The sequence below is a fragment of the Coffea eugenioides genome, chromosome 11, assembly GCF_003713205.1.
Source record: "Coffea eugenioides isolate CCC68of chromosome 11, Ceug_1.0, whole genome shotgun sequence".
Classification (NCBI taxonomy): Eukaryota; Viridiplantae; Streptophyta; class Magnoliopsida; order Gentianales; family Rubiaceae; genus Coffea; species Coffea eugenioides.
In genome coordinates, this window is record NC_040045.1 from 52,737,165 (window position 1) to 52,762,250 (window position 25,086).

General features: G+C 35.8%; 2 protein-coding genes across 2 annotated transcripts; one reads left to right on the top strand and one right to left on the bottom strand.

Annotated features, from left to right (window-relative positions):
- Window positions 1-9,479: 9,479 nt before the first annotated feature.
- On the bottom strand, window positions 9,480-11,780 carry LOC113752874 (exocyst complex component EXO70B1). The gene has a single exon (XM_027296915.1). The coding sequence runs from the start codon at window positions 11,778-11,780 to the stop codon at window positions 9,480-9,482; it is 2,301 nt and encodes a 766-aa protein (XP_027152716.1).
- A 4,955-nt stretch (window positions 11,781-16,735) lies between these two features.
- On the top strand, window positions 16,736-20,552 carry LOC113751115. Its single transcript, XM_027294984.1, has 7 exons — window positions 16,736-17,304; window positions 17,962-18,124; window positions 18,459-18,659; window positions 18,745-18,990; window positions 19,208-19,349; window positions 19,482-19,713; window positions 19,801-20,552. Exons 1-7 carry the CDS (start codon window positions 16,956-16,958, stop codon window positions 20,136-20,138), a joined length of 1,671 nt encoding a protein of 556 aa, XP_027150785.1. The 5' UTR covers window positions 16,736-16,955; the 3' UTR covers window positions 20,139-20,552.
- Window positions 20,553-25,086: the final 4,534 nt, after the last annotated feature.

The following is a 25,086-nucleotide window of genomic DNA, read 5'->3' on the forward strand; positions in this document are numbered from 1 at the left end:
ATTGAGTAGTTATTAGTTCTTACATAGTATATAATTCTTTTATTCTTTGCAATTCCCATTTTTTCTATTTATTTTCTTCACTTGGAACTTAATAAGGAACCCGTACACAGCGCACAAATTGCTAATTCTCGGTCTAAATCTATGCGCTCTCGCTTTCTCGTCCATGTTACAAATTTCCGTTTCTTCTTCTCCTCCTCCGTCATTCTCCTCCGTCATTCTCAATGTTCTTTTAATGCATAATCTCAATTGAAAAGAAAGTTTCCGTAAATTGTTTTCTCTGCACCATGAAACTCACAAATTTTGCTAGTTCTGTCTTGGGACGTGGCAAAACCCCTTTTATTGGAGATTTGCGATTTCAAAGTCATAAATTTAACATATTAAATTTGCCCCCTAAATTTTATATTTCTAGCTTTACACTTAACTATGTTAGATTTTATTACTACTTTTTTAAACTTTAAAACTTTACAGAGGTTCCAACGAAAATAATACAACGCAATCATCAATTAAAACAAAGAGTTGCATGTGACATGAAATGATCAGGAGAAGAGAGTCGAGTCGAATTGGATTGGTAAAATCAACCCTACAATAAATACTGTGATCAGAACTAATTTTTTTTGTCAATTGAGTCCCTCCACATGCCCCCGCGTGAATGGTCCAGCGGCAGCGCCTCTCACCATTGAACCTTGAAGTCACAAGTTCGAGTCTCCGCTACGCTGGATTTCTCCGCGCACTTAACGCGTTCGGGCCGGGTTGGGGCGCCGGGTCCAGGCCGCAGGAAATTAGTCGGGCCCCGTAAGGATTGACCCGGACACCCCTGTGTCTAAAAAAAAAAAAAAAAAGAGTCCCTCCACATCTTTTCATTTTTCTCTCAACTTAAGCCCACTCCTTGCATATTTTTTAAACAAATTTTCAGATACGATGTATACATGTAAGGAATAATATTTTAATATTTTTTAAAATATAATATATTTAAAATAAAAAAGTAATGCCGAGCATGTCGAGGGAACATTTCTAACTGAAAACTTCGCAAGTTTTTTTGTCTCCAAATATTTTTCCCTTGCTTTTTATTCGCATCTAAACAAATACGGGCGGGGCTCCAGAAGGCAAAACAGGCAAAGTGCGCGTACTTAATGATGTAACGCTGCAGTGTAAGTAAATCTAAAATGTCAATTTCTTGTTTTGGTCCGATTAATGTTTGATTTGGCTTGGCTTCGGTTCACGCCTGCGCAAGTACGCATCCCCTTTTCTTTTTCCCTTTTTTTTTTCGGTTGTCGTTGGGTTGGGTTTCCCTGCTCCTCATTCCTCTCTTTGTAGGCTACAGCAGCAAACATACGAAGGAGGGCCGCGGGGTTTCTTTTGGGGGGGCCCTCCTGTACCGTACAACAAATTTTGGGAACCATCCACTGAAACAGACGTTTAACCACTGAGCCTTGGGTCTGTGATTACCAAAGAGGGACTTAACATAAGAGTGGAGTCGAGGGTTTAAATCTCATCTGCAGCGAAAAAATTTTAAAAATTATATCAAAATACTTCTTTAGAATTGTATCAAAACACTTCTTTGATCTAGTAAGATCTGTATATCTATTAATCCCTAATATAAGTCTCTTTAGGTTCCCCTCCCATATAGTCTAAAATAAAGTAGATTATATAATTATTATTGTCTCCGAAAAAAAATAAAGAGACTAAGACAGGCGTTCTTTGCACCATCCACAATCCTCCACCACATAATAGGCGTGTATAATTTAACAATTTCCCTTTTTGTTAAGCTGAATTTGACAAAATTGAAATTTAAAATTTGAATTTATTAAATTATTAAATATTAAATTTGATACATTCAAATATATATATCACATTAAATGATAAGTGAATAGTTGGTCACTTACTTATTCTCGAGATCAAGTTTTGACTAGAAACTTGGGGCCTGTTTGGAACCCGAGTTTTTGGCCAAATTTTTTAACAACTTTAACTACAAGAATCCAAAAAAACTTATCAAACTTTTTAATCTACACACTTCAAAATATCTAATATACAAAAAACTTCCTCTTTTCTTCTTCTTTCTCCCCCACTCTGATCCACCACACCTTCATCGCCGGCCACCACATCCGCCGCTGCTTCCGGCGCCGGCCTCCCTTTTTTTTTTTTCCTTTTCTCCCTCTCCCTCTCCCTCTCCCCCTCCCCCTCCTCTTTGACAGATCTGCAACCCCTCTTTTGGCTATTTTTCTTCTTTTTTTTTCTCTCCCTTCCCCTATCTGCGATTTGGTCACACGACCACATTGGGCAAAAGGGGAGGGGGAGAGGGAGATGGAGAAGAGGGGGAGAGAAAAAGCAAAAAAAAAAAAAAATCATGGCTGCTGGTTCTCTGGCTTCAGGAGGGTGAAGGGGAGCAGAGAGGGAGAGGGAGAAGAGGGGAGAAGAAAAAGAAAAAAAATTGGCTTCACCATGGCTGTTGGTTCTTCAAAGCTGGAGGCAGAGGTGGTGGGGGAGGGAAGGGGAAGGAGGAAGGAAGAAGAAGAAGAAGAAGAAGAGAGGAAAGAAAAGAAAAGAAAAAGGAAAGAAAGAAAGAAAAAAAAAAAAGAGAAAGAGAAAAAGGAAAACTTAAAGCAATTTTGGACCATCTGCGTTCTTCAATGTCGGAGCAGAGGTGACGGGGAAGGAAGATGAAGAAGAAGAAGAAGAGAGGAAAGAAAAGAAAAAGAAAAGGAAAAAAAGTTTTTTCATCTTACAAAATTTTTCCAAAAACTTCTACAGTGCACTACAGTAAAGTTTTAAACAAATTTCTAAAAAACTTAGGTTCCAAACGAGGCCTTGGAAAGGAGATACGGAAAGCAAAAGGAGGAGGAGTTGGGGAAAAGTGAGCATTTGAACATTTTTACTATATGGCACCAATTCTTGATTGAGGGCATTGTCGTAAAAGCACAAAATGTTGCACCGAACCGAACCGAACCAGTACCTCATAAGGTTCACTGGAAGTGGCAGCGGCGGCAACATACCAGCAGAGGAATGTAATGTAATCAACGGAAATTTGCTAAAACTAAGTTGACTTTGCCCCGCTGTTCGCACGGGTTGCCCATGATTTGTTTATGAATATTTTTTTTGGTCTCGTGAATGTGTTTTAGGGTGATAGGAAGAGTGTGGAAAGTGATGATATTACTTAGATAATAATAAAGTTTAATAGTATTAGAGGAGTAGTAAAAAAATGAGCATGTGTATGAAAAATGTGGGTGTGAATGAAATTTTATGTTGAAGTAGTATAGATATTATTACCATGGATATATGTATGTTGGAGAAAAATATAAATAATGAAAATATTGCGTATTTTTATCAAATATGGTTATACAGTAGGAGATTTTTTTTATTATTAGTTAAAAATTCATCCAAGAAATTTGAGCTCACTGCGCTCAATAGAAAAGATAGCATTTGTTACTATGATATTGAAATTAAGACATAAATAAATGATGCATAAAAAATAGCAGCATTGAATGTGTGCAAAGAGCATTAAATAGGCGTCCAATCGGGGAATTCTTTATTTTGTTGTTACTAATAAATAAATAATATAGAGTAATTAGGGGAAAATTTCATGCTAAAAAGTAAAAGGGAAAATCGCCATTTTAGTCCTTGAACTATTTTACTTATGCCAATTTCATCCCTCAATGTTTTTTTAGCCTAATTTAGTCCTTCAACTTAAATTTATTGTCCAATTAAATCCTTTCAGGAACGCACCACCAATTACAATTTTTCCGGCACAAAATCACCACCCAATTAAGGGCAATCCAGGAATTACAAAGCAAGGGCCAAAGCTAGAACCCAAAAAACTAAAAAGGGGAGAAAAACAAAATTTCGACCAAATTGGGATAGAAAATAGAGATTGTCAAAAGTTCTCTCCAAGACCATCACCAGTATCATCAAAAGTTCTAAAAAAATTCGTTCAAGTCGTTTATCTACCTTCCATCAAATAAGGGTTGAAAAACTTGAAATGCCTCCTTAGCAAGTCTAGCCTGTCTAGTGTTCGCATACCCAGAAAACCATGGTGATTCATGAAACTACAATTCTTTTAAGCATTTCATCAAACACTTTTCCGGCTTTTTCGACAAAATGCAATCTAGAAAACATATTGAACAAAGAACTACACACAATGTAGAGTGCATATTAAGCAAAAAAAGCTGCTCACAAAAATATCTCACAAATGAGCTGTTTTTATGACAATCACACAAGATTTTACCCCAATTAATGAATCCTCTGGAAAAAAACAATGCAGCAATTAAGAAAGGGCAATAAAGGAAACTCGAGAACTATGGCCAGAAGGAAAAGACCAGTGGTCGACGGCAAAAGACACAAACATGTTTTTGTTGGAGATGAGTCGGGGGCGGCGGATGAGATGTTTGAGGCGGCCAATGAGGAGGATGTCCAGAAGTGCTCCTAAAAACAGGTCGAGGAGAAAACGGTTGGCAGTGGCGGCGGTGGTCGAGAGAGGGTAGAGGAGGAGGGAGAGGATTAGAGGGCAGAAGAGGTGACCGTTCCCTGAGAATTCGAGGAATTTGAGGAAACTGTAAGGATTGTTGGGCAGAGGGAAAGGGCAGTGTCAAATTTAATAAGGTGGCGGAGGATGATGGTAGAATTGTTGGGGACGTTGAACCCATTTTTTGCAGGTTTGGATGGGTGGATTCGGCGGGCTCGCCACCCTACTCTCACTTCTCCGTCGGCCATCACTCCAGGGAGTCGTCTACCAGCCGCTTCTCCGGCTCCCTCAAGCCTGGATCGAGGAAGATCAACCCAAACGATGGCGGATCGGGTGGGAATAGGCACCCTAGCCATAAGGGCCAAAAACTGTGGAAAGAGTGTGACGTGATTGAGGAGGAAGGATTGCTGGAAGACCCAGAGTCACGAAAGCCCCTTCCCAGGCGGTGCTATTTTCTCGCCTTCGTTGTGGGATTTTTCTCATTTGGTGATTCCGTTATTTGCTGGTTATCACGAAAGAGTGTAGTTTCATGAATCACCATGGTGATTCCGTTAACCAGCAGATAACTAGTTTGCCGGATTCCAGCCACTTCTTTTGCAGATTTTTGTTTTTCTCCCCAATTTAGTGTAAAATTTTTGTTTTACCCCATTAGATGAAAATTTTTCATATTTCTTTATTTTAACGTAGGACATGACTTGTACTTCCATTCTTGCCCTTGGTTAGGTAGCGTTTTTTCATGTCGGAAAAGGTTTAGTGGGTGGCACCACCGTAAAAGGATTTAATTGGACAATAAATTTAAGTTGAAGGACTAAATTAGGCTAAAAAAACATTAAGGGATGAAATTGGCATAAGTAAAATAGTTCAAGGACTAAAATGGCGATTTTCCCAAAGTAAAAATACAGAAAGAATGATTCAGATCATTTGCAGAGGAAAGAAACATTTTACTAATACAATTTCAGTCTACTAAACCAATCCAGCCATTCTCTCTTCATGCGACCTGTGGCTGCGAAGGATTGTCTCCGCGAGTCAGCTGAAATCCTACTCTTAGAAAGAAGGATTCTTTCTGAAAATATCTTCCTCCATCTCCACTTAGTTGTCCCTTCATTATCCTCGAAATCAATCAGTTCATCAGGATCAGTTGTCAGAGGCGATCATCATCCTGGGAAGCTAAAACCTGATTAAAGGTCCACAACAACTCAAAACAGGCATCCACAAAAAAATCACGAGCCAAATGAATCTCTATTCTGGGCACATAATAGTTGAAAATGCAGAAATGTCTAAGGATGCAAAATGACTCCAGGAGCAATAGTTCCCACAGATCTCAAACCTCAATTGGAATGGCCTTTGTTGATAAGCAGTCAAACTAAAGGCCTCCATGTTTCTTAGCCGACGTATTTATGAGCACTAATCTAAAGCAAGAGCTAACACACAGTTCGTGTAAAAGCCAATACGTATCTTTAAAAAAAATTGCGATCAAGCAATCAAAGTAACTGAACATTTGTTAGGTCAACGCCAAACACCTAAAACACCATTATATTCATCTCCTCGCTTACAAAACAGAGGAGCCAGCCATGAAGTTACGGCAAAATTGTTCTGGGACTTGGCTTCCAAATTCAAGACAGTAATTTAATCTCCAAACAAGAACAAAGTCGTGCATTAATGACAGTGGTCAGAGTCACGAATTTTGTCTTGCGGCTCATAAGTAAATTAATTCATCTGTTTGAGTCCTTATGATGATTGATCTTCCGCAGCTTCCTCAATAAATATAATCTTAGCCTTGAATCTGTATATAGAGGACTCCTTCCACACAGTCTTTAAAGGGCGATTTTTTTTCATATAATTTATTGGTAAAATGGTTAATAATTTAACTATGAAAAATAATTATTTGAGGATATATTTGTTGGTATAAAGGTTAATATGTCAACCATGAAAATAATTATTGGAGCAAATATTTGTTTGCAAAAAGGTCAATATGTTAACTATGAAAACAATTATTCAAAGCAAAAGTAGGGTAAGAAAGAGTGAGTAGTCATAGACTTCATTTTTCTTCTCTGATATGCTCGTCTCTCTTTTGCTTGTTGATCTTCCTTTTCTGCTACTGATGAAGCAACAGAGTTCTCTCCGCATTTCTGATCAGCCTCATTTTTTGGCTCGCAATTTCCACCTGAATTTGTAAATGGTGGCTAGGGGTGTGCATTCGGTGCAAATTCGGTAATTCGGTGCACTGAATTCGGTGAATTCGGTTATTCTACCTGTAAAAATTTAAACCGTTTTCAATTCCGAATTGGGCATAACCGAATTCATTCCGCAACCGATTTCAAATTCGAAAACGGTAATGAATTCGGTTAAACCGAATTCATCTATGATTTATAAATTATTATTGATTTGATCCCTAAATTTATTCATAATTGAACACATTACTTATGTTCTAATCATTTTGTGGTTTAATTGGCATTTATTTGATCACTTATACCTAGAATCCTTAGTCTATGATTTAAGAAACACATAAAAAGTGATTAATTTAAACTAAAATAAACCTTAGACTATACAATGATTGGTGATAATTTATGAATTTATAATTTACAATAATTAATTATAAGCAATATTAGTTAGTAGTTACAATGAATTTATAATTTACACTGATTAATAATAAGTAATATTAGTTACAAACTTACAAACTACAATGATTAGTGATAAGTTATATTAGTTACAAACTTATAATTTATTTCAAATCAAAATAAAAACGTATTTACTTACACATGTTATTGTGAAAGTCAATACACTAATACATTGATTTGCAATTCACATACATTCACTTACAGTCTTACACTGCTTAGTTGTCTTGTCTATACTTAAAGCCTTAAGATTAGTAAATAGATAATATGAATTTTAACTTATTTGATAACTTATGCCTAAAATCATTAGTCTATGATTTAAGGAACACATAAAAAGTGATTAATTTAAACTAGAATAAACCTTAGACTGTACAATGATTAGTGATAATTTATGAATTTATAATTTACAATGATTAATAATAAGTAATATTAGTTACAAACGTACAAATTACAATGAGCAGTGATAAGTTATATTACTTACAAACTTATAATTTATTTCAAATCAAAATAAAACTTATTTACTTACATATATTATTGTGAAAGTCAATACACTAGTACATTGATTTGCAATTCATATGCATTCACTTACACTGCTAACTACTTAGTTGTCTTATCTATACGTAAAGTCTTAAGAATTAAGATTAGTGAATAGATAATATGAATTTTTATGTTAAATATGTAGAGTACACTAATACTTGCAAGTTAGAGATTACGCATTCAAATATTCAATAATTCAAACATGAATGATGTATCAAATAACCAATATCTAAATTTAATTACTAATTATGTTTATTGTTTGATATTTAGTATTATACATATATGTGTTAATTATTATCTAATTCTAGTCATGTTACTCATGTATAAAATAATAAGTATTATAGTTATCTTATATTGTTATGTATTACTATATATTGGTATTATTATAGTCATATAACAATTAACAAATACTAAAATAATATATTGTACATTATTATATATTATTATTATTATAAGTACATGATATGATGATAAATTGATAATACCATATACTAATTATTATTAATAGCATTTACCTATATAATATAATAAAGTATTAGTAGTATATACTAATACTAAATAGCATTTATCTATATATTATATAATTTTATATACCAATTTGGTAATTCGAATGCGGTAATGCGGTACCCGATTTCAATTACCGAATTTGAATGCGAAATCGGTTATTACCTAATTCATAATCTCATTACCTATTTCATACCATATTAGAATTCGGTAAATTTGGTACGTACCAAATTTGTACCAAATTACCAAATACCCGATTTCAAATTACCGAATTGAATTTGAAATCGGTTATGAATTCGGTAAGAACCGAATTTGCTCACTCCTAATGGTGGCATATCAACGCATGCTGGGCGACCATGACCCAATTGGGATCCTCGATATTTGTGTCAAATTCAGTGCCAATCCCATTTATCACGTGAAGGTAAAATAAACTCAAAAATCAATTTTAGTTATTAAAAAAAATTAAAGAGCACGTGACAATTTAAATGAATAGGATGCTTGACATAATTATAGAAGTTGCAATGAAGAAAACTTGAGTTAAATCAAACCAACTTGAGTTATTAAAAAAATTAAAGAGTAGATAATAATTTAAATAAATAGGGCATTTAGTTGCGACTAGAAGGTGGCACTGACAATCCCATGTATGAACCAGAACTGCTGAAAGATCTACTCCTTAAATCCTAGGGAAAATGGAGTAATGTAGCATTAATACGAGACTTGGTTAACATGGATGAAAGCTCAACAGGAAAAGGAGAATGAATATGAACATGAGAGCATTCAATAAATAAATTAACGAGTAATTAAACTTTCCTAATTACTTTTACGAAAAAGATACATCATCCAAGCTAACTAGTCAAAATTACAAAATCAGATTCATGATGTTTTGCATTTGGAACAAAAAAAGAAACGACGTAACCACTAACAGGATAAGTCTAAAAATTTTAGAAAAAAGACGGAAATTAAGAGGGATCGAGGACGATCAGTTTACAGTTTACAGGCATCAACGATGACGACGACGACAAACATGTCTGGGAAACCGGTCTGTATCGGTGAAGCAAGAGAGTTTGGGGAAGTCCCTAGTCCTAGCCCTAGCCACCATGCATGCATCTCTCTTCTTCACTTTGTTATATTCTGATGAAATTCGTTCACATGACACAGTCAAATTCTGAACAGCTAGCCAGCGGTGTCAACTGTCAAGATCGACAACAAACCAAAGGGACCATCCGTACTTACTAATAAATTTGACCTCTTCATCAAACCAAAACCAAAACCAAAAGCATATGCTACAACTTAATCTCAACTGGTGCGCTTGCGTTTCATTTGCTGGTTCACAATCTGATCAAACCAAATTTATGCTATTAATAATGCTACAACTTTTTTCTCCCAGTCGGGGTGGCGTTCCCATCAAACAGCTCGTCAACGTATGTTTCTATATCCTCAGGTTGGTACTTGACGTACTTCTCGGTCTGCCTCCCCGGCGTCAGGTACTGACCGTACCTGGCCATGAATGCTCGATACGCCGGTATCACCATGTTGGATATAGACACCCTCAGCTCCGATTGAAGTTGCTCGTCGCTAACCACCCAAGCACTCTGCGTCTTGTGTATCTCGTCAAACATTGCGTTGAAGCTCTTGAACCTTTCCTTGAGAACCGGCTTCGCCACCTTCCCGTTTACATTCAATCCCTCGTGATTCATCAGGCAGTTCAAGGGCTTCCCCCAGGTCTCCCGTTGGTAGTTCTTGTGATACTGCCTCAGCTCCGACGACCTCTTTCGGCACCAAGTGTCCCCCATCAAGCTGTTCATCTCCCCAGCCCCCCTAATCTTTTGCAATATGTACCGCCCGTTGTTCATCATGAATATCGAACTCAACGACAGATCCCTGTAGAGTTTGGACTTGGCCTCCAGATTGGCGTCCAGTAGATCCATAACCTTCGTCACCTGCACCTGGAACGGAGACTGCCCCGCTTTCTGATTGCTCTGGTTTCCATCCGCGTTAGCCTGTGAAGTGTTGTAGTCGAACTCTGATCCCGCACCCGAGTCCGCTCTTTCGATCTTCTGATGCTCTCTGAACACCTGTTCCAGCGTGTCCTTGTACTCGCACGCATACTTGAGATAATTCATGGTATAGCGAGTCAAGGGGTGAACTGCACCGCCTGGAACCGGGGTCTTTCCAGCATCGGCTTTGATGGAGTTCTCCAGCTCGCAGAAGATGCAGATCACGGCATCAGCCAGCCGGCTTCGGGTGAGGGAGGCCTCCGACTTGATCTCGTCCAGGGTTTGAGGAGGCAGTAGGCCGTTGTCCATCTTGGGAAGGACATCTCTTAGGGTCTCGTATATGTCCAGAAACTTGAACAGCTTCTCGGCGGCACGCTTACTCATGGCGACAGCTTCCGAGAAATTGAGGAGTTGGACTACCATGCCTCGGAGCAGGGTGCTGAACAGGGCCTCGGAGATTGCTGCATGATCCACGAAGATGGCATCCGCGAGCTTGCGTTCTCTGGAGAATTGGACGGTGGCGAACTGCTTGAATGTTCTGATCCACGCTTCGATCTCTCTCTCCAGCGACTCCCAATTCATCTTCTGCACGTCGTCAATGCTGAACTTCTCAAACCCAAACTTATGTATAGTCTCCTCTAACGCGTTCCGTCGCGCGATGAAGTAGACCTGGCAGCATTCTGTTTCGTAGCCTCCCACAAGCATGGCCTTGGCTAATCTACTCAATTCTGACAATATCTCTTCCGAGTATCCAAGATTGTCATTGTTATCGTTGTTGTTATTATTATCATTATTATTTGTATCTTCAGGATGAGGATCATTATTTTCTGCTGCAACGCCGGTAGGAGGAGGAGGACGTGGTGGTTGTTCCCCTCCGTCCTGGGCATTGGTGGAGGAGCTTGACGACGAAGGGTTATTCACAACAGTCTCCGGATCTTGATGATCGGGGATTTTGTATTCTTCAAGGAGGGATCTGAATTCCTCTTCCACATAAGTCATTGCACGCTGGAGAACACTACCAATGCGGTTGATGGAATAGGCGTACTTGTAATCAGACGAAAATTCAGAAAGCAAAGCTGATAGTCTGGAAACGCGGTTCACTGCTTCTAGGAATGAGGCAGAGTCCTCGTCTGTCAGCCGGGTCCATTTAACAGGATTGTCGCTTGAATCGTAATCATCTATCTTGGCTTCAAAAAGAACAGCAAACTGCTCCACAAATATAGGCACATTGGAATTCTCATCATCATTCTTTGAGCTTAAGCTTGAGTTTGACAGAGAAGAGATGTATTGGTCAATCTCTTCCGAGACCTTGCCCAGATCAGGAGGCAAAGGAGAAGGCTCTTCCACCTCTGATGCCGCTTCTGTTGTTGGATCACCCTCCACCGCCTTCTCTACCTCCTCCTCATTCTCGTTAATTTCTCCTGTCGCGGTGGGCAGCTCCTTTTCGGTATCGAGTGGATTATCGGTTCCAAGCTCTTTTGGGGTATGGCTTTGATCGGGTGATTCAGCTTTTTCGCTTCCATTTTCTTTAGTCGTTGGATTTTGTTGATTATCAAGACCTCCCTGGTGGCCTTGTGCGTCGTCAGTATTGCCATCATTTGCAGTAGAGCCAAAACTAGAAACATTTTCTGGCAGAGGTTTCTCTTTCTCTGCAGTGTCGACGGTAGACATTTTTCAGATGCAAAGATGCTTGTTTTCGTTTTTCGTACAATGATACAACCTGAAAGAATAGGTCTTGGTAGTAGGAGAGGAAAGAGAGAGAGAAAGAGAGTGAAAGGGATTAAGGCAAACCATGCAAAACTAGAGAGAGAGACAGACAGACAGAGAGAGAAGAGATTAGTTACAAAGGTTCTTGGTTTTTGTTTTTCATACAAAAATAAATTTTTATTTTGGGAAAAGGAAAAAATAGGCCTATGACAGCGGAAGAGGAGAAAAAAAAGAGAGGAGGAAAGAGGGTGAAGGGATCAAGGCAAACCATGCAAAGGGTGCGCGAAAGGCTCCGGAGATACTGGAGCTGTTTGATTTTGCAATTACTTTTTCATATATTTGAACTTTTCTATTCTTTATTTTCTTCTTTGAATATGATTGAAATGGTGGGTGGTGGACTCGTAGTTGTAACTTGTATCGTTTCTCTGACAAAGGACCTGAAGCTAAGGAATGAGGAAAACCAAATATGGCAAGTGTTTGTGCGGACACGATGATTTTGAGGATTTCTTTGGTTCGGAGAACACTTCGCAAAAGATCTGTTTACCATTGTGCGGACACCATAATTCTTTGCTACCGCTGCAATGTTAGTGGCGCCCAAGACTTGGGCATCTCTTTTTTTTCACTAGTAGTAATTCATTTCTAAAATGATTCCGGCTTGGAACCTCCTTCAAATATTCACACTCCATCTTAGTTGATTACTTGATTTGGAGCCAACGCTATCGTCTCCTTTTACTGTATTAGAGACAACTATCGTTTGAGTATAGTATTTGTGTAAGTTTCATACTTTAATACCTAGGTTAGTTGGCAGGAACATTAGTTAGGTTTGGTTCAACTCTTTAGTCCTTTCCTTTCTTCCCATTCTTCATGACTACTTGTCTTTCTTTGAACCAGAACCAAAAAATATTTATATATATATATATATATATTCGTATAATATATAAGAGCAGCCTTTCTTTACATGGAGACCAACAAGAGAACACGTTATGGGAGATAGGAGACCAAACGTACTAAAGTTAATAAATACTCCATCAATACGTGATATCAATCGATAGTTCTTATGTTGAAATTTGTAATAGTCAATACATACAATGTTGAAACATTTACATGGAATCATGACACAGCTTGTACCTTAAATCTGGCATACATGTAGTTGAGGAAGAATATGCCCCTCCTTGGCAGTTCGGTTGATCGCGGGAAGCCTCCTAAGCAGGGACGGAGCCAGAAATTTATTTTTGGGGGGGCTGAAGAGTAAAAATAGTAGTAGGGTTGGACAGACGTACCTGCTAGAGTAGCAGGGGCAAGGCGGGAGGACTACCAACTACCCTACTTGAAACCTGCCCCGCTGCCAATCCTGCTACCTCCTTCCCTTTTTATATTCTCACTCCTCCCCCGTTACCAAAAAAAAAATCAAATATTATTCAATTTATATCATAAATGCAATTTTTAAGCATATTTTTATGTTATATGCATGGCATCATGAAAATTGTAATAGAGCTTCTCCAAATAATTTTTTTCAAATAATTTCATATCCAAACACACTGAATTAGACGAAATTTTAAAAAAAAGAAAAGAAAAGAAAAGGTAATCGAAAGTTGTAGAGCATGCTACATATAAGAGCGTTGCCAATAACCACTAGAGAATTGTACCAAGTGGTTCAGTAAAGCGACCTCACTCTCGATCGTGCTCTCAGTTACAAAGTTTCACACATTCCTTGGAGCTGCAGATACATTGTTGATTCTCGTAACACAAAATCTTCATAGTGCCATATGCGTTAACAGAAGCGAAACCAGTCATCAAACATAAGGTCAAAATCAGCACTACATACCTGACAGCCATCCTGCAATTCGTTTCCTTCTTTCCTTTCTTGCGGTCTACGGCTATATATAGGGGGTTTTCCGGCGGCTTGGGGGGGGGCTTAAGCCCCCACCAGCCCCCCCTTAAATCCGTGGCTGCTCCTAAGGTCCCGTTATCCATTCTCCCCTACCAGAGATCGAGTCCCAGTGGTTACAGGTTCGAGGGGATGAGACCTCTCCGCTCGAATCTCAGGGAGATTAGTCGGGTCCGGCTTACCCGAAACCCAGATACCCCCTAAGTAGACAAAAAAAAAAAAAGTAGTTTAGGAAGAATACAACAAGCAATTTACATTTCAAATAAATGACATATCATGTCTAAACCCGATCACTAGTCACTACTAGTTTACAAATTTGGAATCTATAATTTATAACTTATTCAAATACGTACCTAAACAATATATGATCAAGAATCTAGTCAAAAGCTGTACTAGTTATAGTACTTTTTTTATAAGGCATTGCAATGCAAATGGACATTAATTTGGTTTGATTTAGTGGCATTTGGTAAAATTGAAATATAGAAGCTAAAATCCAACCGTTGAAATCAAAATTTGCTAAACTAATAAAATCATATCTATTTGGTAAGGGTTATTATCACTTAACCCCCTTAAACTATATCACTACTATCAGTTTACCCCTTAATATTATCTTTTAGTCACTTCACCTCCACAAATAATTCAATTCAACATGTTAAGAAATTTTGAATAAAAATACCCTTTATTCTATAGCATTATCACACTGTTGTTATCACTTTATCCCTTGAAATTATAGTGATACAATGGTTTTAATTCTTAACATTATTTTCTAAGCATTTTATCTCATCGTTAATCTAACTAGTATGGTCAAAATTTTTTAAATATATTTACCCTTTTTTATATATAATTAAAAATAAAAAAATTGGAATGGTTATTCTTCCTTTTTTTCACTTTAAGAGATTCAAAAACATAAAAAAAAAGATTTTCTCAAATTTCTTTTTTCAAACTTATTAATACTAGAAAAAGAAAAGGAGATAGGAAAGAATAAGACAGAAAATTAAATTTTGCAAAGAAAGAAAATAAAGAAGAGTCTAATTTTATCGTATTACTTTAAGGTTGTCAGAATTAGAATTGAAATTTGATGGTAAACAGAAAAGTGAAATAATTTGAAATAATACGTATTTAATTCTTTCTTATTTGTATTTAAAAAAAAAAGAATTAAGTTCTCTCTCTCTATCTCTTTCTCCCCTTCCTCCTCCCCTTCCACCTCCCTCTCCCCATCTTTCTAGTTGTTTTAATATTAATAAGATTGTCAGGAAGAAAGAGATTAATATTTTGACTTTATTTCTTGATACTAAAAAGGAGAAGAGCCACTCTAAATTTTTTATTATGTTTATTATACAAAAAGGAGGGTACTTTTTTCTAAAGTTCTTTAACTTGCTATGTTGGTTTAATGGTGGGAAAAATTGTTTAAAAAATAACTCTATGTGGTAAATTGATAACGACGATATAGTTTATGGGGGTAAGGTGATAATAATTTTAAGGGTTAAATATGTCTTTTCACTTTAATTAACAAATTCTGTTAAATTTGACCGTTAGTCTTTGGAGTAAAGTAATTAAAAGGTAACGTTAAGAGGAAATTTGATAGTGGCACCGAACGTTAACAGAGTAAAGTAATAATAACCCATTTGATAATCATATAAACTTAAGTATTGAATTGAAACATTCTATTCTGTCTATGTTATATAATTTAGTACCAAAATTATGTTTTACTTTTAGGGTGTATTAAATTAGTTTTTATCAATTTTTAGTATTTCTAAACTATATCTCATATAGAATAGGTGTTTGCATGTGGGATGGCACACATATGTTTGTCTGAAAGTTTATTTGTTTGATAGAAGAAACATATGTGTTTTTTGTCGGCATAATAGATAGGTTGTGGTGGAAAGCTTGTGCTGACGCAACGAAACATGCATGTTTTTGTCGGCAAAAAAAAAACTAGCTGCGTGTATTTTATGAAAGCGTTTGGGTGTGTTGAATAATCATTTCAGCAAATAAATGATAAAACAAACAGTCGTTTAAGCAAGCGAATTCTTTTATCGAACTTTACTGTTAGGAAAAATTCATTCGTTAACTTTAAATAATTAATTCATTAACTTTAAATAATTACATGCAATTTAGTGATTCTTTGTAATTTGTAAAAATAAATGATATCGTGTGTACTAAACTTTAGGAAAAAATTAAAAATAATTGCAAACTCTTCAAAATTAGTAAGGAAAGCTTCTAGAGAATTTGAACCATTAAAATGCACAGAAGTAATAGTTTTCAAAATTAATTTACAACTTTTATAATAAATTGAATAAAATTATATAATAAAATATCATTTGAGATCCTTGTAATGAAATGTGATTTTAAGAAGGTGCTGTTTGAGATTTTAACAAAAAATATGTAAATATTAATGTTTAAAATGTATAAGTTTTTTGCACTAATTAATCTTTGTAGAGTTGGAAGTAATTAGTTTGGAAAGATAATTAATTTTCTATGAAAAGATAATTTGTACACAACATATTTGCAATAGCGAAATTTATATATATACATATAAACATGGGCGTTAATTCATCATGAACTACTATATTCATATATTTATTTTAATGTAGATATATGTACATTTGGGCTTATAAGCCTCATTTGTAACTTTACTTTTCAATATATGAGCGAGTGAAAAATATATTCTCTCTAATCTCTTAAAATATTTTAATGTTCTCTACCATTCTTGGTTTAAATGAAGTAGTATTATTATTAGTTTTGCTTCAACTCTCCTTTCGTTTTAGTCGAACGTCCGCGCGAGAGAGAGAGAGAGAGAGAGAGAGAGAGGGATAAAATGGAAAATTCTTACCCTGAATTGAAACCACATGCGAAGGACAAAAAACAACGTAGCGTAGCATAAAACTTGGACCGAGATTATTAAGAGCTGAGAGGGATAACAAATTTTTTCAAATAATTTTTTACTTCATCGTAAAAATATTTTTGAACTCACCATATATCACATCAAAGCAGAAAGTCCGGATCTAGAATTAGCAGTTAGTATCCTTCACAAAAATCTTCTTGATTGTACCGTACCAATAAAGAGAAATGAAATGAAGCGAAATCTGACAGTGGTACGAGTATAGCTTCTGAAAGTTCGAGCAAGAGGCTAAGAACTAGTCTTTCTTTTGATTTTGTCAAGTGTCAACTCCAACCCACCGACGGTGCTATATAAGATTCAGATTCGGTGCCCCCCAAAAGGGAAAAAAATATTAAAAAAACCAAGGAGAATGGTGGCGAGGGCGGGGTCGGCCCGGTCGGGGTCGGGGTGGCGGCGGAGGCGACTGTCTTTGGGGTCCTGGTTTTTGATCGCCAGTGCAGCGCTTACGGTGCTGGGATTGCTCATCCTTACCCTCAGATCCATCGAGCCTTCCGCCGACATCAATGAGACCACCCACCTCGGAATTCAAGAAGAAGAAGAAGAAGAAGGAGAAGAAGAAAAGGCAAAGGTTGTGAATGATAGCAAGGGAGGAGGAGGATGCGCAACGGTTGAAGAGATGGGGGAGATGTTTGGGAGAGGATCTGGAGAGGAGAGTCTCCGAGCCAGGCAAATGATCCACAGTCACTTTCGTCTCAACGGTAATCTACTCCTACCAATCACACACCTGAGCAGCACTACTTCCTTCGAAGTAGCACTAATCACTTCATTCACTACCCCGTACTAATTTTTTTTTGTAGGTAGGTAGTTCCAGGTATGCAGGATTTCTTTTAGGACTCCCGGCAATGCTTATTCTTTGTTTATCCACTTAGTTTCTAGCCTGGAAAACTCTTCCTTCTTTGCTGCGACTTGTTAATTGAGATTTCACCCCTTTCTCTTTTGCGTGCTTATGTTTCTGCTAAAACGTCTTCTTGTGGCCTAGCATCATTTAGCAAAGAAAACAGAGTTCATTGGGCCCATTGGCTATGATTTGCTCAGCTAGACGAGGTTCGCCAACTTATTTAATGACCATGTGCAAATTAAACTTCCTCGCGTTTCCTTTTCGAGACACAATAATATACTACCAACCTGGAAAGCTTTCCCAAATTGCAGCAAACCAGTTGGATTCTTTTTGTTTGTTTATTTGGAGTGTATTTTGAGTACGTTGGCTGGTCTCAGGTCAAGCATTAATTAAACATTCTGCCCAATAGCTAGCTGTTTACGCTAGCCAACTGTGGTTTTTCTGATATCTACACTATTGAAAAACATACCTCTTAATCATCTCATGCTCATTCATACACTTTACTAACTTTTCTCAGGTGCTCCAACAGTCCGAGCGCTGCCTCCGGAGCACTTCTGTAGACATGGTTTTGTGTTAGGAAAAGCATCAGAAGCAGGGTTTGGTAATGAAATGTACAAGATCCTAACTGCCGCAGCTATAAGTGTGATGTTGAACCGGTCTTTGATTATCGGGCAGACCAGGCACATTGGTTCTCTCTCAAGCCTTGCTGTTCATGTTTAGTTTTGGATTTTGTGATTTCTTGACATGCATCCAAATATGCTACTTTCTTACAATTAGGCTAAATGTCAGTCAGTGTCTTGTTGCCTGGAGCTTTTTTCATGGGTAAATTTTGCTAGATCCCAAAGTTGTACTTCACTTTCAAATCTAGACATAGAATGACAGTCCATTGAATATAATTTCCTATGCAGGATTAAAAGAACAAGTTGATCATGCGATGTCTAAAACATGAAAGGTGGTTCATCAAGTGATTGTATTAAACGGTTTTTCATTTGAATGGTATGGTTCTCATTTCAGGGGGAAATATCCTTTTGGGGATTACATTTTGTATTCGAATCTTTCCTTTACCTTGGCGGAAGTCAAGCATCTGTGGAGGATGAATGGTTGTGTAGCAAAATATGGGAGACATCTTGTTATGAGGATTGATGATTTTCAGAAGCCGTCACGAACTAATGTTCTATGTGGCAATTGGAGGGAGTGGCACCAACCCATAATATGGTTAGATGTGAATATGATATTATGTTTACTGTTTTGATATACCTGCTAAGATATTATCAGGTGATCCTTTAGTTTTGTACATCAGGTTCCAGAATACCACAGATGCTGTGGCTGCTCAGTTTTTCTTGAAGAGCATGCACGCAGAGATGAGGAAGGCTGCTTCTGATCTTTTTGGAGAGCCAGAAAATTTGCAGCACAGACCTAATGTATTTGGGGAGCTGATGAGAGTGCTTATATCTCCTTCGGAAATTGTAGAACATGCTTTGAACTGGGCCCTTAGTGGTGGTGCTGATCCTGATATTGCGGTGCACATGAGGATGCTTATGAATAGGTAGTCAGTATACCAAAATCTCTTGTGGCTTTTGTTTTGCATGACCTTTAATTCTTGGATGCCATTTGGATGTTCATGATAAATAAATGGAGCATGCCTTGTAGATTGTATGTGGGATTGCAACTGATTTGCATAGATATTTCTCTAAAATTGAATCAAACAATATTTCAACCTCCATGAGCTTACTTACATAAGAAGTTTTTGACCATTGTATTAGGTCTGTGAGAGCTGTGCGGGCAGCTCTGGATTGTGTTAGGAAGGCTGCCGGCAAACTATCTTCCAGGCCCAAAGTAGTATTAGTTTCTGATACCCCTTCTTTGCTGGAAGATACTGGACCAAATCTTATGGAATTTGCAGAGGTAAGTTCTTTGCATGTTGAATATGAGCCTCTTATTTTTTATGAAATTCCAACCTGGTGGTAGGATTCCTTCTTAACCTAGACTTGATTCACACAAGATTAGCACTGAACACCTCTAATTGGTTTTTCCCAGGTTCTTCACTTTGACTATGAGCATTTTGAAGGAAATATTACTGCACCAAAAGACAGATTAAGTAACTGGAATCCGAGGGTAAGGGATTGGGGTCCTGCACCCAGATGGGTTGCCTTTGTTGATTTCTTTCTTGCATCACGTGCAAAACATGCTGTGGTCTCTGGGGCTCACAGGCGTGTCGGGACAACCTATGCTCAGCTGATTGCAGCACTGGCTGCAGCTCAGAGACTTGGTAATGGTTATGACACGGACATTTTCTAATCGCTGCTCTTGCTATTGTTGCTGTTTTATGATTGTAATTGTTTGTTTTGTTCTGCAGGGGACAACTCCACTGCCGGTTCAAGTTTTACTTACCTCAGTAGCTTCCAAAGTAATTTACTTTCGGAAGGTTTAAGGAATCAGATTGGCTGGGGGCATGTGTGGAATAGATTTGCTGGTCCATTAAGTTGTAGTCACCAGCCAAATCAATGTGCATCTACACCAATTCTACCTCCCGCCTGGTGGGATGGACTTTGGCAATCACCTATTACACGGGATGTCAAGAGGATGGAAGCATATGGCATTCGACTTTCTGGTTTGGCAACAGTTGACGAGGACTACTTGCACTCGTTCTGTAATTCAAGGAAGATTTCGACCGTAACTGTTACACTGATTTGAGCGTTTTGAAAGTTTTACTATGTTTCTCACGTATTGCAAACTCTGGTACTCGCTTTGATCTGATAAAGGAGAGGAGTGGTAGATATCAAGGCGTTACAGGAAGCCAGTAGTACCTTTCTGGTATGGAGAATCTGAGCGAGGTATTGGACAAAATTTTCTTGTCAGGCTAGAAATCGTTGGTTAATCGTATGATGGATTACTTGCAAGTTACAAAATTACTTTTTTTTTTTTTGCTTGGGTTGGTTGGGTCTCAAAGATCCTAGTGGTCTGATTGTAGAAGAGCAATGTAAGACGGCTTGAAAGCTTTTCTGTTCCCAGCAAATACAATTTCCATTTTTGTAGAAGCAGCAAAAGAAACAAGTACTCCTATGTAACCGGTGGAATTGGATTCAATTGAATGGGATTCTTCATTTACCTGTTTGGCCGAAACATGATGCCGGGCAGAAGATTGTAGGCGCGGTCTTTCCTCAAAGAGGTGAATTAAGGCTTTAATTGGTTAAATGCATAGTAATGCCACCCGCCTGTCACCTGTGGATAATTGAGAATTTGAGATAAGCACCGTGTACCGGTTCGGATAACTTTATGGTAGGAGCCTGCCTATGGTAGGAAGGCCGGCAAATAGCGACACGTGTTGGGGTGCATATAGTTCAAACGGAGACGTTAAATTGTTGCATAGCACGTGGAGAGGAAATTAGATAGAATCGTCTGCGGATACAACCAAAAAGCACACTGACTTCCGTACGAGTTGGGCCAAGAAGTGTTATTGCAGGTTAAAACCAGAGACATTTATGTATTTGTAAATGTACCCATTACCAATGGAAAAATGCTGCAAATGTCTTGGACAAAAAATGTGCGTAAAGAAGGTACCGAAATTTTAAGAAATAATAAATGATTATCGCACACGCGTGGCGAATAATAATTTGGAAGAAGGAAAAGTGGAGGTAAACGAAAGGATTCAAGCCTTCATTAAATTTATATACATATATAAATTTAGTACCAAGTGTTGAGCTTAAGCATGTGGGAAAATGAAGTAGTAACTATCGTTATGGTAAAAAAACAGTTTTAGACGTGATATAATAGGTTATAATAATTTTAGCAACCATTTGATTACCTGTTGGACTTATCCACTTGAATAGAATTATGCGTAAAAATAAGGAAGTAAGTTTGTCATCTAAAATAGAAAGTTAACGTAATAAACTAGTAACTTTTGCAGCCCAAAAGGTGAATTGAAAGTATTATGAAACATACTTTTTAAAGAGATAAATTACAATTTTTATCCTGAATATAGTTTTGAGGGAGTAAGTTTATTCAAAGTAATAGTATGTTTTTATACATAAATAATCATTTTTACTTATAACATAGTAAATTTGATTAATAACAAAAACATGCTAATTTGTGGCAAAAATATTCTATTATGCTTAAAAAACTTATGCCAAGCCCATATTTTATTATTATTTGAAATAACACTAAAATGTTTTATTAATAATTAAAACTAAGTACCTTACTTGGTAAGTACTGTTTATATACTTGTATAAATACTTGATCATATGTGAATAAATTAATATTTTTGAAATTTATACATAATTAAATTTTTTGTGTTGCAGTTTAAAAAAAAGTAAGCGAAATTTTTTTTGCACAGAGCACAAAACTCCGCAAGTCAAAATAGTTGGTCTGAAAGGGAAAGATACAGCTGAATATCATTGTTTAAAGTACTAAACAATAGATGTAAAATGCTGGTAAAAAACTGGTACTTTGACATATAATAAAGGAAAGTCATAAAAAGCAGGCCATTTATGGAAAAAGTTCTCATTAATAAAAATACCAACTCTTCACGGCTTTCTTACCAGACCTCCAAAGAATGAGCAAAGTGCCAATAGTTGAAATAGTAAATTTTTTGATTTATACAGAATTAAATTGTTTCTTGCATTTTAAAAAAAATAATGAAAATTTTTTATCAGAAAGCACATAAGTCAAAAGAATTTGTCTAAAAGGGACAGGAATAGCAAATATGTACTACAGTGCTGTTTTTGAAAAATACCCTGAAAAATATGTAATCCAAGCGGAACCGATTCTTTATTATTTAAAATACCAAATCTGTTATTGTATTTTAACTGTTATCCATTGGTATCCTAAAGTATCATGTTCCCATCAAATACCACCTCTTTAACACCCATTTTCCCGTAAAAAATTTATTTATTGGATAAAATAAAAATAAACCGATTTGCAATAAAACACTAGTTCTTTATAGTTTCCCTCCATTATAAGAACAGAGTACCCATTTTTCCATTAAAAAATTTATTTATCGGATAAAATAAAAATAAACCCATTTTCCAATAAAATACTAACTCTTTATAACTTTCCTGCATTATAAGAATAGAGTACCCATTTTTTCATAGAAAAATGTATTTATCGGATAAAATAAAAATAAATCCGTTTTCCAATAAAACACTACCTCTTTATGACTTTCCTGTATTATAAGAACAGAGTACCCATATTTTCATAAAGCAATTTATTTATCGGATAAAATAAAAATAAATCTATTTTCGAATAAAACACTAGATCTTTATGACTTTCCTCCATTATAAGAACAGAGTACCCATTTTTCATAAAAAGATTTATTTATCGGATAAAATAAAATAAACCCATTTTTCAATAAAACACTAGTTCTTTATGACTTTCCTTCATTATAAGAACACAGTACCCATATTTTCATAAATCAATTTATTTATCGGATAAAATAAAAATAAATTCATTTTCTCATAAAACATTAATTCTTTATGACTTTCCTCCATTATAAGAACAGAGTACCCATTTTTTCATAAACGAATTTATTTATCGGATAAAATAAAAATAAATCCGTTTTTCAATAAAACACTAGCTCTTTATGACTTTTTTCCATTATAACACTAGAGTACCCATTTTTTCATTAAAAAATTTATTTGTTAGACAAAATAAAATAAACCCGTTTTTCAATAAAACACTAATCTTTATGGCTTTCCTCCATTATAAGAACAGAGTACCCATTTTTCATAAATAAATTTATTTATTGGATAAAATAAAAATAAATTCATTTTTCAATAAAGCACCAGCTACTTATGGCTTTCCTCCATAAATTATCTATTTTCATAAGTTAATTTATTAGTTGGATAAAATCAGAATAAAATTAGGTTGAATAGCAAATTACCCTTTACGATAAAATTGAAATATAGGAAAATAACCTATAGCAAGTTTTAAGTCCATTTCCATTACAAAAATATGCTAGAAATTCTTTTTGCAAATGCAAGACACCTAATTCATAAAGTTTCAAGAAATCTTTACAACCGTTATGCAAAAGCAACTTATTCATTCTAAATTTTTAGCATCAATTTGATTATCTGTTGGACGTATCCACCTAAATAAGATAATTTGTATTTTCTGGGACACGAGACATAATAAGAATTAAACTTGTATTAATGTTGACCTAACAAAATGAGAGAAATAGTATAACAATTAATACAATAATAAGAATAATAGAGTTGGTATAACAAAATTAGTATAGTCTAGAATTTTATTTTTTTGTGCAGATAGTTCACGAATATGAGATTGAACCACTAAAAAAAAGACATCTATATCTATCTATATGTATTGCAGAGGGAATTTTGAATAAGGAGCTTTCCAAATTGTCAAAAGTCTGAATACTATTTTATTACAATTTTACATTTCTAAAATTCAGAAATGTTTATGTCACAACTAATCCTATAACTGCTCGTACAAATCCTATACTCATGCTCATGTTTTTCCCACATTTCCCTCACGGTTTCCCCACTAACCCATAAAATTAAAACTCCTAAATTTTAACTAACAAATAATAACCACCCATGTAAAATGATATCTGCAAATTTCAATTAATGTCTCACATTTATTGCTGACTTTACTGATAGTAATAACTGACATTCACATCTCACACTTACCACATTACTCATAGTAATAACTAACTGTTAATTTAAAAAATTCGCACCTATGAAAGTCACATATCCAAAATTTAGGAGCATGTTTAAATTAAAATTTTCACAATTCAACGTATTTTATTGTCATAATATAGTTTACTCTCATAATCATTCACAAAACTGATGCTCACTAATCCAATTGACCAATTTAATTTGTCATCATATAAATTGAATACAGTGAAAAAATTATGTATCATACATTCACCATGGATAAATCTTAGTTACAAACATTTCAGTCAGTGACAAAGCTAAGATTTTTTTCTACACTGGGGCTAAAATTTTTCTAGAGGGGGTAAAATGGGTACTCTGTTTTTATAATAGAGGAAAGTGTTAAAGAATTAGTGTTTTATTGAAAAATAGATTTATTTTTATTTCAACCGATAAATAAATTTGTTTATGGAAAAATGGGTACTCTATTCTTATAATGGAAGAAATTCATAAAGAACTAGTGTTTTATTGAAAAACGAATTTTTATGTATTTTATCCGCTAAATAAATTTGTTTATGGGAAAACATCTTTAAAGATGTGGCATTTGATGGAAAAATGATACTTTAGGATACCAATGGATAACAGTTAAAACACAATCACAGATTTGACATTTTAAATAGTGAAGAATCGGTTCCGTTTGGATTACATATTTTTCAGGATATTTTTCAAAACCAGCCATATAGTCCTTCAAACATGAACTACAAGTACTGTACGTATTTGCTATTCTTTTCCCTTCTAGACCATTCCTTTTGACTTATGTTCTTTCTCATAAAACATTTTCGTTCATTTTTTTTTAAATGCAAAAAAAATTAATGAAATATGTATAAATCTAAAAAAATACTATTTTAATTATTGCCACTTTGCTCATATGTTGCAAGACTGATAAGAAAACCGTGAAGCGTTGCTATTTTTATGAATGATAACTTTTCCCGTAAATGGCTTGCTCTTTATGGCTTTCCTTTATTATATGTCAA

Coding starts and splice junctions, on each gene's coding strand:
- LOC113752874 (XM_027296915.1), bottom strand. CDS start 11,780: ATGTCTACCGTCGACACTGCAGAGAAAGAGAAACCTCTGCCAGAAAAT.
- LOC113751115 (XM_027294984.1), top strand. CDS start 16,956: ATGGTGGCGAGGGCGGGGTCGGCCCGGTCGGGGTCGGGGTGGCGGCGG. Junction 18,125..18,458: donor TTGATTATCGGGCAGACCAG/GCACATTGGTTC, acceptor TTCTCATTTCAG/GGGGAAATATCCTTTTGGGG. Junction 19,714..19,800: donor GGCTGCAGCTCAGAGACTTG/GTAATGGTTATG, acceptor TTTGTTCTGCAG/GGGACAACTCCACTGCCGGT.